The 17,121-nt window shown below is 45.3% G+C and overlaps 1 protein-coding gene across 3 annotated transcripts in view; it reads left to right on the top strand.

Moving 5' to 3' along the window:
- Nucleotides 1-10,642, top strand: part of FEZ1 (fasciculation and elongation protein zeta 1) — a 41,183-nt gene extending 30,541 nt beyond the window's left edge. For all 3 annotated transcript variants that reach the window (XM_058544882.1, XM_058544880.1, XM_058544881.1), the window contains 5 exons: nucleotides 1,044-1,315; nucleotides 2,304-2,384; nucleotides 3,843-3,918; nucleotides 7,558-7,623; nucleotides 10,287-10,642. In XM_058544882.1, the coding sequence (XP_058400865.1) occupies nucleotides 1,044-1,315; nucleotides 2,304-2,384; nucleotides 3,843-3,918; nucleotides 7,558-7,623; nucleotides 10,287-10,303 (512 nt within the window). In that variant the 3' untranslated portion in view covers nucleotides 10,304-10,642. The remainder of the gene's footprint in view (nucleotides 1-1,043; nucleotides 1,316-2,303; nucleotides 2,385-3,842; nucleotides 3,919-7,557; nucleotides 7,624-10,286) is intronic.
- Nucleotides 10,643-17,121: the final 6,479 nt, after the last annotated feature.

Here is a 17,121-nt window from a genome sequence, read left to right on the forward strand (position 1 = left end):
AAAGCAGAAATGAAAAGGAAAAGGAAAATGGATTCTGAAGTAGAAACAAAAGATACCACCAGAAAGGGACAAATTCGAAAAGATGCCCCCGAATCTATTTTAGATGAAGAAGTCTTAGGGGATAAGAATTTAAAATAGGGGGCCGGCCTGGTGGCGTAGCAGTTAAGTTCGCGCGCTCTGCTGTGGCGGCCTTGGGTTCACAGGTACGGATCCCAGGCGCAGACCGCCGCACTGCTTGTCAAGCCATGCTGTGGCGGCATCCCATGTAAAGTAGAGGAAGATGGGCACAAATGTTAGCCCAGGGCCAATCTTCCTCTGCAAAAAAGAGGAGGATTGTCATCGGATGTTAGCTCAGGGCTGATCTTCCTCACAAAAAAAAGAATTTAAAACAAAGTTATATGTATCCATTATCTCAGGTTCCCTTTCCTGTTCTCTGACAGTAGCAGACCACTCTATGCCAACTAGCCAGGGTCATTTTTCAATACACGTTGCCAGTCTTCCACACGTTTCACATATTTTTGAATCCGTGAACTGCCACACGGACCTATAGGTGTAAAGAAGGCCTCGGATCGCTCTGCTTATTTCGCTGTCAGCTGTGTCTTAACCAGTTCTTGGGAATAAACACCACCTCTTTATTGCTCTTCAGCACAGATGCCAAAAACCTCCTCTTAATGTTTGTTTTCCCTCTGATTCTTGACCCATTTCACATGAAGAATATCATAGACATAGGAAAAATAGGAGGACAGAACAAGGATCAAAAAGCACACACATTTTTGTGGACAGAGTCCACAAGCTTCTTTGGGGGCTGTTTCTTCTTACTTCTTTGTTTCCCGAGAGTGATGTTCTCTTCTGCAGGCCATATACTGGCCCCTCCCTTCCCGGCATGCCCCTAAACTGTGAAGGTCTTTCCTGGCCCTTTAAGGAGTTGGAACAGGTCTCTTCTAGAGGGGCAGTCCCATCTCAAGCAGCAGTGGCCCCAGGAGCCTCTCCAGTGGGCTCTGGCTGGGATGCAGGTGTCACCTGTGGATGGTCTTCCTCTGCAGGACTGAGGCACATGTCTGGGTCTGAGCTGACCGAGCTGCTGGACCAGGTGGAGGGTGCCATCCGAGACTTCTCGGAGGAGCTGGTGCAACAGCTGGCTCGCCGGGATGAGCTGGAATTTGAGAAGGAAGTGAAGAACTCCTTCATCACGGTGCTTATTGAGGTTCAGAACAAGCAGAAGGAGCAGCGAGAACTGATGAAAAAGAGGCGGAAAGAGAAAGGGCTGAGCCTGCAGAGCAGCCGAATAGAGAAGGGAAACCAGATGCCTCTTAAGGTATGTGAACAACCCTGCTGGAAGACGAGGTGCGTCCAACCGCAAACCCTCGCCATTCCAGGTCCCAATACCAACCCTGCTGTGGACTCATCAACAGACCTGTACTGAGCAGTGACTGTGAGCAGGATACTATGGCAGTGGGCCATGAAGAGGGAGAAGATACCACCTGTCTCCTCTACTCCCCAGAGGACTCACGGTCTAACTGGGGGAGAGAGGACGTAAACATTAGAAAATAATTGAATGTGGCATGTGTTCTCTTAGACGAGAACTTAGAAAGTGGAGTGAAGGCATTTAGCATTGAGAGGCATTGTTTCTTTGGACTGTGTGTCAGAATTTCTGCTACTGGCATAGAGTCCTGACTTAACTCTTTAGGGTGTGGATAGGGTGTTGCAGGATCGAAAATTATCAGATGCCTTATGGTTATATTGACAGGATTCTTCAAACCTGCCTTAATCAGGGAAGCTCAGCAGAATCATCTAAAGAGCTTTTCCAAAATACCTTTGTCTAGGCCCCATCCCAGACCTACTGAATTGGGCTTAGGCATGTACATTTTGAAAAATAAGATAAGGTCACTTGCTTTACATCTGCCCTTCCCAATGGCTGGACATTTTGTTTTCCATCCTAAGATATCGCATCATCATCTGTCCAAGTTTTACGGTACTGCTGTTTACATAACGGAGGCTGAAATGAGGAATCTTCGGGAGTGTAGGGGGTCTTGTTGCCCTGAGGGACTTACTAAGTCTTTGAGAATCTACTATTTATTCTTCCAAAGCTCAGGCTGAAATTTTGGCCCGTCTCTTAGCCCAGGTCTTACATTTACTTTCCGGTCGCAGAACCGTGACCGTGGGGCAGTTATCTGGGGCAGTTATCTGGGACAGTGCGGTAGCTCATGGGTGTGGGTAGTTTAGGGAGTTCACAGAAGTCCCTGGGGTGATGAATACGGAGCAGGAGGCGTGAGCTCTTCTTGAGTCTCTTTCTTCTCCCCCAGCGCTTCAGCATGGAAGGCATCTCCAACATTCTGCAGAGCGGCATCCGCCAGACTTTTGGCTCCTCAGGAACTGACAAACAGGTACGAGCAGTCTCTCTGCTCTCAGCTTTCCGCCCGGACTCTCTCACAGCTTGGCCTCCGAAAGAGAAATGGGGGATGGTGATTCGCTAGAATTATCCCAGCCCTTGGCAGGCAGGGGAGGGGTCCTAACATTTTCTTCTACTCTTAAGGGAAACAGAAAATGTCTTTTTAAAGGTGAACAGTTTTTTGAGCTCCAGTATTCTAGGATTTATCTAAGGGTAAAACTTAAAACTCAACCCTGCTTGTAGACTTAAGAGTTAAGTTGTTTTAAGAACAAAATGCGTTAAAAGGGGAATCCATTTCATGATTGATCCCCTCCAAGAGGTTAATTAATTCCACATTGGATCTCTGCCTGAGCCAGTCCCACCAAGACTGCCTCTTCACTGGCCCGCTCTGACCATAACCCACGCAGTGGCATCTCCTGGTTGGCTCCATTTAGTCAATTAGTTGCCTGAGAACTAGCTTGTATTTCTGGTTATTAAGACAGTGTTCAAAACTTATATTGAGTGCCTGTTGTGTGCTAAGCTCTGTTGCTAGGCCCTCAGGAACAAAGATGAATAAGTCCTGGTGCATGCCCTCCTCGAGTGCATAATCTGCTAGGGATGGCCGGGGTCTAGATAGACAAGTTTGAGATGGTGGAATAAGTGCACATAAATTGTGTGTGTGTCTTAGACGTATTTGTAGCTGAATCCTAAGTGTTAGAATTCTAGGACTGCAGCTTGGGAAGAGATTTTAGGAACATCTAACCTAGTCCCCTCATTCCACAGCAGTCTGAGCTAAGGCCCAGAGAGATTAGGCATTTTCCCAAGGCCATACTGCAGTTGCAGAGCCAAGACTGAAATACAGGCCTCCTGACTTTCTGTCTAGAACTCTTCTCACTCACAACCCCAGGCGCCATTAGAACCCTTCATGGTCTTTCCGGGTGTTCTTTGATATCCCACTGGGCCCTAAGACGATTTTGTTGTAGAAGCACCTCATATCCAGCAGAGGGAGCAAACCCAACATCCAAGACTCAGGGCGGGGTTGAGGTTCTCTCTCTAGCCTGTCCTTTTTCATAAAAGAGAAACCATCATTCTCGAATTGCACCCCAAAGGATAAGAAAATATAATACCCCCCCCCTTAAAATGCTCTTTGCTCTCAGCCCGAAGGAAAAGCTCACCAAGATTCCTAAATAACAAAAAAGTTTCTAGTGTTGGAGGAGTGTAGAAGTTGGAATGGAGGGAAATTTTTCTTGGCTAATAGGGTGAAGTCTTAGTTTTAAAGAGACATTCCCCAAAGACGAGAAAAGGGTCCTGAAACAGTGGTGTGCACATTATCATGGATCTTGTCAAGAATGTCTGTCGCCGGAGTGCGTTTCTTAGAGAAAAGCATGATGCCATGCAAATTGTCGGCTATGTCTTACACCCGGAGGGACCGTATCTTATGTCTCAAGCCCTGCATGCCGTGTTTGTCTCGTAGTATCTGAACACAGTCATCCCTTACGAGAAGAAGGCCTCCCCTCCGTCCGTGGAAGATCTGCAGATGCTGACCAACAGTGAGTTCCTCTCCTCCTCAGCGACATCAGCTGCTTAGTTTGCTCCCTCGCTCCCTGTGAGTTGCACCCTTGGTGCCTCAGGCCTGAGGTGTCCCGAGAGAAGTTTTAGACGGGTCAAAACGTGCTCCATAGCATTGCATCACGTCCCCCTGCACAGGGGTAAAATTAAAGTACTCTGTAGTGATACACAGAGCTGTCTTGTCTTTTCTCCGCTTCCTGTAAGGGAAGAGACTTGCCAGAAAAAAAACGAGCTGGTGACAGAGCTTGGGGGTGGGTAGGGGGCAGTACTGGTGTGCAGGGACCTTTTGTGGTTCACCCAGCAGTTCTGAGGCTTTACATTCTCTATCTTGCCTGTTCTCTTCTCTGCAATTTGAGGTTGCCTGGTCCAAACGTGTGCCCCGAAGCAGGGAGCTCAGTCTGTGGGACTGGCTGTATTTTTAACAAGAAGCAAGGTTTCTTGGGTGGGGGAGGCTGACTGGAAAGAATAGCGTCTGGTTTTCCTTTCAGGAAATGACTGCCTCCTCTCCTCCACTTTGGCTCTATTGTCAAATAATATTACTAAACATTCTGAGCTATGGGAAAAAACAGTGTGAGATAAAGAGCCTTTTGTAAGCAAAATCTCTTTATATACATCAAACACTACAACCCCCAAAGGGCCAGGGGCGCTTGGTGTTAGCCATCAGTGTCAGCTTGATTTTTTTAGGAAGAGAAAAATCCTAGGCTGAGATGTGGTGACAGGCTCAGTGAATCATGAGAATGTCCATCTCCCTGGCAACCGTGCACTGCATTGAGTGACATATGAACCAGGCTGCACAGCCCACTGCAGCACTGTCTGGGAGGGAATGGGCCAGCCGAAGGGCTATTTGATGCCCCAGGGGATGGGAAGAGGAGCTTCATCTGTTCAGCGGAGGAAGATAGATACCTGCTGGGCCTGGTGCTAAAGGTGACCAAATGTTATCAATTTGGAGAACTAAAGCAGGAGGTTCTGGTAAACGGAAATCCTGCCTACATCAACAGATACTATGTCCTTGAGAATCTGGAATATTAAATTCAAAGTACATTGGCTTCCTCTTAACTCATTTTATACTTCATTTGCATAAATATGCACCGAGACTTTTTAAAGGGAGCAGAGAGAAATGAGCTGACTTTTATAGGTGTTTGTGTTTTCACAAGTAGTGAGCATTTGGAAAATAATTTGGACAAATTAGGAAGGTTGATATATGTAAAGTACTCTATCATGGTCTTAAAAAAAAAGGAAGAGCTATAAATTTACTCCAGATACCCATTCAGGAATTCAGTGTGAAATCCTTTCATTTTACTTAAGAAACAGTGGGTTTGCTTACATTTTTTAAGTTCATTTAAAAAATTATAGCTAGAGTGTATCCATCATTTAGAATACTTTGGAAATATAGAAAAATGAACAAAGGAAGATAAATAATTCATTGTCCCCTCCACTGTGGTTACTGTTTTGCTGTTTTTAAGCCATAATATTTTATGTCTTTTCCATATAGTTGGGATTATACTGGCTATAAAATTTTGTATCATGATTTTAGTCACATCAGTTAACATTTGGTTAACATTCTTTTTATGCCTCTCTCTTCTATCATGTGGATATACAATATTCCAATATTTTATACCCTTTAAAATAAAATGCCATCTTTCCTGAATACCAATTCTCCTGTAGGTTATGAAAACTCTCTTATTTGGCAAATTCTTGTATGGATTTGTGAACAACGTCTGCTCTTTGCCCTACTCCTGAATCAAGGACATAGGCCAAAGACCAGCTCTTGGGACCAGACAGTTCATATAAATTTTGGATTTTGGAGATCCACTTAGACACATATTGACTGAGTACAATTAGTGTGTTTTTACGGCTATCTCCTTGGTGCGGCGTTTAGTCTGCCCATGTTCAGTTGCAAAGTATTTCCAGCCTATTAATTTGAAAGGAATGCATGTCTAAAAATACAGAAGAAATAAAACAAAAGAAATCAACACCTGGAGGGCCTCCGGTTCAGGCTTTTTCTTTTTCTGGACCTGGCCACTGACTCATGCCACTGTCGGGCTCTGTTCTTCACCTGCTCCTGAGTTTTGGAATCAAGTTTCCTTACCCTGACTGGAAACTAGGTAAGGTAATCAGTGGAGAGCAAGGATTTGGACATGGATTGGGGGTCACTCTATTGTCGTGGTTGCCTCCTGACCCTAGCTATTAGTGCCGGCTAATTTCTCTTGTTTTCTCTGCTTGCAAAAAGTAGTACATGCTCATTAAAAAAGCCAGACACTGTAGAAATGTAGAAAGGAACCTCCCCTGTGGTCTCACACTCAGAGATAACCACTTTTAAGTTTCACATACATTCTTCCAGATTTTTTTCTATGAATATTAGCGTTTATTTATTCATTTAAAAGTTTATAATACATAATGTTCTGCAGCTTTCTTTCTTCGCTGATAAGTATGTCTTGTACATATAGATCTCTCTCATTTTTCATAAAGCTCTATAAGACTTCATGGAATACATAGACCATAGTATATTTAAGGAATTTGTTGACGAAGAAATTTATTGGCAGACTCCCCCTCCCTCATTTTTTGATATTGTAAACAAAGTCCAGTGACTTTCTTGAAGGATTTTCTACAAAGCTGACTTCCACAATATTAATTATGACTATGAGAAGATGCTACCTAGTTTAATAACAGAACAAGCTATTTTAGAAACTTTTATAAAAACCCTTCAGGGCCAGCCTGGTGGCATAGTGGTTAAGTTTGTGTGCTCTGCTCTGGCAGCCCAGGGTTCTCGGGTTCAGGGGCCCACTGCAGACCTACCTAGGCACCGCTTATCAAGCCATGCTGTGTCAGGCGTCCCACATATAAAGTAGAGGAAGATGGGCTGGGATGTTAGCCCAGGGTCAATCTTCCTCAGCAAAAAGAAGAGTATTCACATCGGATGTTAGCTCAGGGCTAATCTTCCTCACCAAAACAAAACAAAAACAAAAAAAACCCAAAACCCTTTAGGCTTTAATAACTTCCCTATTGTTTGCTTCATGTGTAGATCATGAACTCTTTCGTTGTTCTGTAGTAGTCTGTAAGCTCCTTGAGGGTCCCTAATTCTTTTGCATTTCCACAAATTCTCTCACTGTACTGGGCATAAAATAGAAAATAAATATTTATTAAATTAAGTTCATTTGTTATTAATAAATTAAAGGTGAGAAATTTTTCCAATAATATCTGTTTATATGAATAGAATGTTTTTAAAGACAGTTTATTGGGGATTCAATAATGTGATGACTATTATTCTTATCATTTAGATTGCATCTGAAAGCTGAGTCTTTTTTTAAATTGCTTTATTTGTTTTTATGATTACTAAAGATATATACTTAGGAGATGATGGGGAAATTATAGATGAGAAAAATAAAGTAAAAGATACAAGAAAAAAAGAAAAGAAAGTCATCAATGGGCCACAATGACTTTGATGTATTCTCCTCCATCAGCGTGTTGAATGCTGACTCTTGACAGAGGCTTCTAGACTTTTGCTCAATACTCAATGAATGTATTTTCACTCACTTTGGATTAGTGGGTTGTTTGGCCCTAGAAGTGAGCTTTATGCCCTGATGGCATCTTGCCTCATCTCTCTCTCTCTCCTTCTCCAGTTCTCTTTGCCATGAAGGAGGATAATGACAAGGTGCCCACTTTGCTAACGGACTACATTTTAAAAGGTAAGAGCAGCTCCAGGCCTCTGGAAGCAGGGGGTCCTCTGGGGCCCCCTCTCCCAGGACTCCTATTGAAGGTGTGGAACTGACTCTGCAGCCTTCCCAGGGCCTCCATGCCAGACCAGACCTGGCAGGGCCAGGGAAATCAAGCGGACAATTGTGAGGCCTTGCAGGAATGGGTTTTTGCCTCTAGACGTTGCTAGGAGGCCTGAGGAGATTCCATCACCCCCTAGTCACCAGAGTGACTCCACATGAAGAGCAGCCAAACCAACAAAAGACTTATTGTGTAAGTTCTGTGGAGTTTGGGCTATTTAGTTAGGAAAAACAAAGCTTGAGGATACTTTTAATAGTTTTCAGCTGCTTGAAAGGCAACAAACTACAGTCATGATTAGCTACATCCTTTCATAAGTTTTTTTTTGTTTTATCTTTTATTATGGAAACTTTTAACATATAAAAGTAGAGTGAATGGTATAATGAATACTCATATACTTCCTGCTTCAACAGTTGTTAACTCATGGCCAATCTTGTTTCATTTATACCCCTGCCCAACTTCTCCCCTCCATGTTATTTTGAAGCAAATCCCAATCTTCATTTTTTTAATCCATAAATATTTCAGTATACATGTCTAAAACATAAGGACTCCTACATAGAGACAGAGATTGGATTGGTGGTTACCAGAGGGGAAGGGGGGAGGGGGGAGGGTGAAAGGGATAATTCGGCACATGTGTGTGGTGATGGGTTGTAATTAGTATTTGGGTAGTGAACATGATGTAATCTATGCAAACATAGAAGTATAATGATGTACGCCTGAAATTTATACAATGTTATAAACCAATGTTTCTGCAATAAATAAAAAATTAAAAAAAGAAATCAAAACCATGCCATTAGAATCTCAATAGCTGGAGTGTATCAATGACAAAAACAGTGGAAGAAAGCGTTTTTTGCGGGGGAGGAGGCATTTACATCAGATTTCAGGATGGTTACAATTTATCAGATGTAACAGAAAAATAAACTTCACAAGATCCTAAAAAAAATAATAATAATAAAATAAAACATAAGGACTCCTAAAAAAATCATACCCACAACATCATTATCACAACTAGGAAAATAAAAAATTTCTTGATGTCATTGATTAACCAATCAGTGTTCAGATTTCTCTATAAATTTTTTTTCAGTTTATTTGTTTAAATCAGGATCCAATGGAGGTCTACGCATTACAGTTGGATAATATGTCTCTTTTAATATATATATCCCCTTTCCTTCCTCTCTCTCATTACTTGAAATTTATTTCTTGGAGAAATCAGGTTGTTTGTCCCATAGAATTTCCTCATTCTGGTTTTTGCTGGCTAGTTGTGTTCCCATGATTTAATTAATATGTTCTTCCATCTTTTGTATTTCCTGTTAACTGATAGAGCTAGATGCTTGATCAAATTCAGCCTCAAATTTTTTGATAAGCCTCATATTGTCAGTGGTTGTAAACTTCCATTAAGAGACACATACTATCTGGCTGTCTTTTTGTGATGTTAATATCTGTGTTAGTCTGCTCAGGCTGCTAAAACAAAATATCACTGAGTGGCTTAAATAACAGAAATTCATTTTCTCACAGTTCTGGAGGCTGGGAAGTCCACTATTAAGGTGCTGGCAAATTTGATTTCTAGTGCGGTCTCTCTTGATTTGTAAACAGCCACTTCTCGCTATGTCCTTACATGGCCTTGCTTCTGTGTGTGAGGAGAGAGAGCATGAGAGCTCTCTAGTGTCTCTTCTTAAAAGGACACTAATCCTATCAGATCAGAGCCCCACCCTTATGACCTCATTTAACCTTACTTCCTTAGAGGCCCCATCTCCAAATACAGCTGCACTGGGTGTTAAGGCTTCAACATGTGAATTTGAGGGGAACACAAACATCCAGTCCATAACAATATTCATTGATGATCATTCATTTCTAGATCCTTTATTTTGTTAGGTTTTTTGCTGCACAACAACACACAACTTGGGGTACAGTTTCAGAGGCTTGTGGACCTCAGTTAAGAACCTCTGAGCTGTGTTGTTTCCATAAGGATCAGAGAGATTGATCTTAAATTTCTGCAGGGGGAATTTAGGCTAAACATTGGGAAGAAATTCTGACTCTTAAAGGTTTTAAAAGACCAGCAAATTTCTCAAAGGAGGTTTTCAAAGGAGGTTTGTAGAAATGGGTTCTGTAAGTCTGGAAGCCTGAGGGACTAGCCTTTACCCCTCATGATCCACTGAAATGTCAGGGAATTTATAAAACTAGTTAACATTTACTGAGCACTTTCGACTTGCCTCTGAACAACGTGGGGGGTAGGCAGAGGCACAGTCTGTTGTACATATGAAGAACAAGCACAGATAGGTTGAGTAATTTCTCTAAGGTCGTAGAATTAGTAATGGCTGGATCCAGGATTTGAACCCAGGCAGACGGGCATTGGAAAACGACGCACTCGATTGTTACACCAAACCACCACTTATCACTGGCTCTTCCTTCTTCTGGAAGGAAGACATGTGAGTGCAACTATTCCTTGGTTCTAAGAGGGCAGTTCTCTGCTGAGGACGCTGGCAAGAAGCCAGCATGACCACTCTCGGCCAGGGCCACCCTGGGCTGGCACGTCCTGACCCCCACTGTGCACTGACCTCTCTTTCTCTTCTCTTTTCAGTGCTCTGTCCTACCTAACCTTGCCCTTGGGAGCAGCCTTGCTGCGGAGGTCACTGAGCAAGAGTCATTCCACCACAGGGACTGCATGACACCACGTAACCTCCGACGTGTATTTAAACGTGTATAGCTTAACCTGGATTAAACATGAGCAAATGCTCGAGGTCCTCTGCTGTTGGCTTCTAGTGCTAGTACTCATTGGATGCATGACCGAGGGGCAGGGCTGGTGACGTTGCCTCCTCTCCGCCCATGTCGGAGGAAGGCAGATGCTCTCACCACTCGTTATGTAGTCTGGCTCCAGCCCTCAAAAACAGCTTACATTCTAAGACTAATTTTGAAATAAACCTTCATTTAATTAATATTCTTCATGTGCTTTGGAGCGTGGTGTTCATTGGTCCTCTGTTCCAAATCCTCTAGAGAAAGGATGTGTAGCTGCCTCTACATGATGTTCCGGGCCTCTGGCAGCCAGCCCGGTGTTTAGGGACTGGGAGCATGCCCTGTTGTGGGTCATGGTGGGGCTGCACGTGGTACAGACAGAAGGGGGAGGCCGTCCACAGACTCCTAAGATCTTGCTGCTTGGCACCATTAAAGGGAGCTGCACAATGAGTTGTAGGAACTAGCCAGTCAGAAAAGGGGTCAGCCCAGGGGGGAGATTGTGAAGTTAGAAGATAGAAAGTGAGCCTCAAGGTGGAGCCAGGCAGCTGCAGTGCCTCCTCTTGGTATGGCAGGGCCCCCACAGGGACCTGGAGGTCAGGGCTGGAGGGAGTTGGCTCTGCTGGGCTCTCCCAGCATGGAGATTGCAGCTGCTTTCCTGACCGCCCCCAGCGACCCCTAGGAACAGTACCCTAGGACCGTGCGTGCCCTCCCTGCCCTTCCTGCAGTCCCAGAGGTCCAGCAGCTCTGACACCTACGTGCTGTCTCCAGCATCGGCGGCAGGCAGCTGCAAGCCTTGGTTGACCAGCAGGTGAAATGTTGCCCTTGTATTCGGATGTATTTCGCCACCACCTGAATTCTCCTGGCTTCCATCTTCTGGCTTGAATGATAGCAACCCTGCCATTTCCCCCAGCCCCACCTTAAAAGAAAAACTTATCTAGCGCTTGCTGTGCACCTGCCACTGGCCTTATCACTCTGTACACGTTATCTCATATCACAGCAACCCCGTGCGGTAAATAGGTCCTAGCACCACCCTGATTTTATGGATGAGGAGACCAAGAAGCAGAGATGGTCAGAAGCAGTAGAGTCAGACTGGCACTTCGGTCTCTGATGCAATCAGACTTCCCCTCACTCTGGGGAGGTGAGTGTGTGCTTTAAACTGAGCATGCCATGTGGAAAGCCGTACCTGGTCACATGGGCAACTCCACAGAAGGTCCTAGGTCATGTAGGTGACAAGAGAAGGCATCCTTGGTGCCTCACCTCTCACTTCCTGTGCCTCTGCTTTTCTCAGAGCAGTGCTGCTGAGCAGTAGCCGTCTTACCTGGGGGCTGAGGGGACTTAACCCCCCAGGGAAACTGCCCCAGTGCCTGCAGCTCTCGCTCAGGCATCTACATAGAGCAGAACTGCTCTGTAGATAGAGCCCTGGCTGCTATAGGAAAATAGAAGCAACCATAGGTACCCATGCACATCCTCAGGGGTCAAGAAATTGACATAAGTATCAATGCTTTGACAAGAAGGGATGACTTCAGTTCTGCATTCATTGGTGCTTCGCTGAGGATGTAGAGGGTCACTGGTGGTGTGAGGTCATTAGCAGGTTTAACACTTTGCCAGCTATGGGGTTTTTCACCAGTCTCAGCAAAGGGGAAGCAGTGGATCCTCAAGAGCTTTTCCTCCTGCCTTGGATTTGTCAGATCTGGGTCAGCCACTCCTTTCCCCTAATTTATCCTGCCAGCAGGTGTCTGAAGCAGCAGAGACAAGCTAATCAAAGCTGCTGGCAGTTAAAAATAAATCTCAAGTGTCAAGGCTGCACTCAGTCTAGGAGGAGGTGAGCAGGGAAGGGTGGGAACAGTGGCCCTCTTCTCTCTCCTTTTGTCCACATCAGGAGTGTAGAAGAAATATTAAATAAATTCCTCACGGTTTTGCATTGCTCATCCCTCTATCCCTGGTGCTAAAAGTGTGACCCCCAGACCAGCAGCGTTGACAATATCTGGGAGCTTGTTAGAAATGCCCCACCCCAGAGTCAGAATCTGCATTTTAACAAGTTCTCCAGGCAATTAGTATTTGCATTAAGGTTTGGAGAAGCTTTGCTCTAGGTTTTCAGAGCTGCTGCAGTACTGAATCTTGGAGGCTGAACCTGGGAAAGAGCACATAGTGTGATTAAAAGGTGAAGGCAGTTCTCTTCCTCTTCCTCTCTTCTCATCCTTCAGGATGTAGTAACATCGAGGAAGAGTCCCAAGGGCAGACTGATACTTCAGAGTCCAGTCAGTCTTGATTGCAAAACTCATGTCCAGTGTAGGATGTCCACACTCAGCAGGAACACTGGAGAGCCCAGGCCTGCAGGCCACCCTCCTATGTAGGCAGGAGGTTGGTCTGGCCAGTAGGTTCTTTAACTGGAGTGTGTTCCCGTCGATTAAAGGCCTTGATGTGGATTTTGCTAAATCTAATCTGATCAAGTCCTGGTAAGGAAACTCCACCATAGAGCCAGACGCCAGCCTTTATTTGTGTAGAGTTGAAACAGATGTCATGTGAGGACAAGCCATTTTCCAAATGCAATATCCCCACATTCCCTATCCTTATATCTCTTTTTCAGGATGGGAGACAGATATGATATATCAGAAAGAAAACCCAAAGGGAAGGGTGTGTGGGCCTAAAGTTTTGGGGATAAACTGGATTTTTAAAATTAAACCTTTTTGATGCCCAGGAATAATGTCTGGAGCGTGACTGTCTTCATCTGGTGGTCAGGGAAAAAGGGATGAGACGATCAGTAAGCAGGCATGATCCTCCAGGTGTCTTAGGCTAAATGACAAACCAAGGCCTAACGGACATCAGTGAGTCCATTCCATGAGCATTTTTTGAGCGCCCACTATGTCCACCCCAGCCCAGTCACTGAGAGCACTTTGGGTCTCACCGAAGGCCAGAAGCAGGGAGCACCCCAGGGCGCCCAACTTTCCTTGCAGCGGAAGCATGAAATGGGAGAGGCAGCCTCGTTTCCACGGAAGCCAGAAGAGGTGACTCTCATCACTGAGCCAGCCTCTGTGATTAGTATGCGTGGAGACGAGAGTAATTAAATGCTGCTCTTGGAGAAGAGACACTCGTGTTCTTGATGGTGCCTGATTACTTCCTCGGGAGGATGAGAGAGTAGTCATTAGGATTTCTTTCTGAGCCTGAGCTTTGCTCTCCTGCTCCCCTCACTAGATAGGGAGGCAGAGGCCACTCTGCTGACCAAGAAGTGCTTTGGCTTCATATTGATGCCTTTCTTTTAAAAGAACAATGAGCCACCTTAGCCCACAGCCCAGCAGCTCCACACCCCGCCCAAGCTCTCATGCATATTCATCCTGCTTCAAAGAGCACAGCATGGAATATGCAAATTGACCAGGCAGGAGCTGGTTGGCATTTTGATAGTAGCTTTGTCTGAAAACCCCAGAGACACGTGCACATCTCGTTCCTCTCTCTCTCCCTCTCCTTTTCCCTCTGTCTCTTTCCTCTACCCTGTGTGCCCCTCCTTGTTCTCTCTTCCACCTCCAACCTGCCGGAGAACAGGAAAATGAATCACAGAACCATAAAAGCAAGTTAGTGCAAGAACCAGGCATCTGTATTCCAGTCCAGTGTATTTCCGCTTCATCCTCTCCTCTCCTCCTCGCTGAACAGAGGAATTTTGTTTTTTCCCATTAAAGTGTTGCCCAATCTGGCAATACCCCTGGGCCCTGGACCTCTGCTCTTAGTCCACTCCCCCTACTCGTCTGAGGACGCATGCTATGCTGTCTCTCTCAGAGATAAGCTCCTTTCTCTTTGTCCTTCTCCTTCCACCTTCCAACCTGCTTTTGCCCTTACTCTCTGCAGTCAAGCCTAAAAAATCTAAGAACCTGGACTTGCGCCCTGAACAGGAAGGAAGGAATCACCTACACAGGCCTGAACTAAGGAAGGCTTGAATGTCAGCTGTTGTCACTGACGGATCACTTGGGCTCAACAGTTCCTGACCTCACACGTCAATCTAAACCACATCTGAGTGACCATCAGCAACAGTGCAATTGACCTTGCTGTTGCCCGCTTCTTCATCCCAGTCTGTTCATAGTCAACAGCAGCCTTTCCTCCAAGGCCAGCTCTCCAACCCCCTCCTGTAGCGCAGCTCCCGGAAAAGTATGCAGAGCAATTTCTTAAGCTCAGAGGACCTAGGTCCTGCCCTTTCTCCCCCAAAATGCAAAAAGGCATTGCAGACAGTTCAAGTGAGGAGCTGGTAGGCTCTGCCATGGTAGAAGCAGGCTAAGGTTCGGATCCCACATCTTTGAATGCTGTTTCATCTGGGGACCTTAGAGGAGAAAAGCAAAGCGCAGGGATGCAGGTGCCTCTGAGGATTCAGGGAAGAAAAGGCCCTTGACCTTGAAGGCCAGCCTTGGTCAAGCTGAGGCTTAGGGAGGCAAATTACTTCACAGAAAGAGCATGGGTTTTGGCCTTAGGTTCAAATCTCAGCTCTACTACATATTAGCTAAATCATTTTTGAGAAAATTACTTAATATCTCTGAGCCCCAGTGTCCTCATTTTAGACAGGGGAATACTAATATTAACAATAATACCAGTAATTCTTCCAGCGTTATTTTGAATAATCTACAGTATCTAGCATATTTGCTAAGCGCTCAATAAATTGTGACTTTTATTTTCACTAGTAAACTTCAAGGAACACAGAGAAACGGCTGGGCCCTATAGCCTCTTGAGCCTTGGGGACCTGATCATTTTTTCAATCCAATGGACACAGAAGATCTGAAAACAAAAACAAAACAAGACAGGCCTGTTCCCCTGAAGTCAGCCTTACCCCTACCCTTTATCCTACTACACCCTGCTTAGTGGCCCAGTGAGCCCTGGCACCTGCTGATTCCAGAACCAGTGGCCTCCGGCACTCCTGCTGGACAAAGAGACAAAGCAGAGGCGGGAGTTGGATTAGATTCTGATTTCTCAGCAGGTGCATTCAAGGGGAGTGGTGGAAGAGGGATGGTGAAAAGTCAAACTTATTGTAGAACTTAGAGAAAAGATTCTATTTTCACCGGCAAGGAGACAGGGGGAGTCACAGAAGAGGAAACACCCCAGGAAAGACCACCCCAGACACACTCAGAGAAGCCTCACATGCTTTGTGATTCGGGGGTACAGGTGGGACATGAGGATTAATTCAAGACGTTTGAGAAAGACATCGCAGATCTCCTGAAGTGCTGCTCCCCCGTGTTGAGTAAGCCTCGAAGTTCACAATTAAACAGTCTGGAGGGTTTTTTCTTCTTCCATCTGTCTGCAGAAGGCAGGTCTCAGATCACCAGTGGAAGGTGGAAGGCTCAGGCGGCTCTGTGTAACAGTTTGGCCTTTCTGCTCCGGGAGGAACTGGGCTCCCCGAGGCTGGAGGTGGACGGTAAAGGTGACGACAAGTTGTAGTGTGCTGTGGGTGGGCTTCCGATACAGGGTGGGCAAGTTGGGTTTACCGACCCTTAGTGTACTTTCCAGGACTGAGAAACGATTTGTTCACTAGGGGCTTGGATTCTTGTTAGGCACAAGAGGGGCAGTTCTGAGAGCATCGAGGCGTTTTCAGCTCCAGCAACCGCACTGCAGATCCTTGTCTGAAATCAGGCTTGGGTGAGGCAGCGGTTCAGAACCTCCGGAGGTCTGCTAAAAGTGCACCTAACTTTGCCCCACCCTTGGAGAATCTGATTTAGTAGACTGAGAATGGAACTTGGGCACCTGCAGCTCTGAAAGCCTGTGCAGCAATTCTAAGGTGCACCCCAGCTGAGAACTCCTAGGATGGAGGTTGGGGAGAGACGAAGACGCCATTGCCGTGGAGGTGCTGTGCAGACTCCATCACTAGAGAGCAAAGTTATTTCACCTCCTTCCAAAATGTGACCCCACGTGGATCCCAGTGACATCCAGTCAAAAGGGCAGCAAGAAGTGTGAAGTGGTCTAGCTGTTGGACGCCTGGGCAGTGACATGAACCTCCGCTTCTCTAGCAGGGTGGGGCTGTCCAGAGAGAGAAGCAGCATCCCCAGGAGAAGCCGGGAGCCTGTTGTACTGTCACGCACAGGACTAGAGTTTCACACATTATCACCTGAAGGGGAATGTGACGGCCATCTCCTCTGACCCCTCAATGTGCAAGTGAGGAAGTTAATTTAGATGCTCCCTGTATATAAGGGGAAGTTATTGGCAGAGTCTTGGCCAAATCCTGGGGAACCCAGTATTCTTCCTTTCCCTGAAAAAGAGCATGGGAGGCCCACAGGTGGCCAGAGCTGGCCTTAAATGAGTTTGATATAATAAAAATTTTGCAATACTGGGGGGAACAACCACCCAGAAATTCACAAAATAACAGGTGGATGGGAGATATGCACACCTGAAGTGAGTTCTCTGAATAATGCTTGGGTGTAATAAGATGAAAAAATGTATCTGGAAATGAAAAGGTATAATGAGATATACACAACTGAAGGGAATTGTCTTAAATGGCTGATTGTAATGAGATGTACATAAATTGTAAGGCTTGTAATGAAATGAAAAAAATATTCTTGTCTGATAATGCTGGGTGTAATGTTTCCACCTGAAATAAGTCGTCTCAGTGCACTGAGTGTAATGAGATGCACATAATTTTAAAGAGTGTAATGAGATGAAAAATAAATCAAACACTTGTCTTAAAATGAAAGATGTACTAAGATGCACACACCTGAAGG

Source organism: Diceros bicornis, chromosome 7 (assembly GCF_020826845.1).
Source record: "Diceros bicornis minor isolate mBicDic1 chromosome 7, mDicBic1.mat.cur, whole genome shotgun sequence".
Lineage (NCBI taxonomy): Eukaryota > Metazoa > Chordata > Mammalia > Perissodactyla > Rhinocerotidae > Diceros > Diceros bicornis.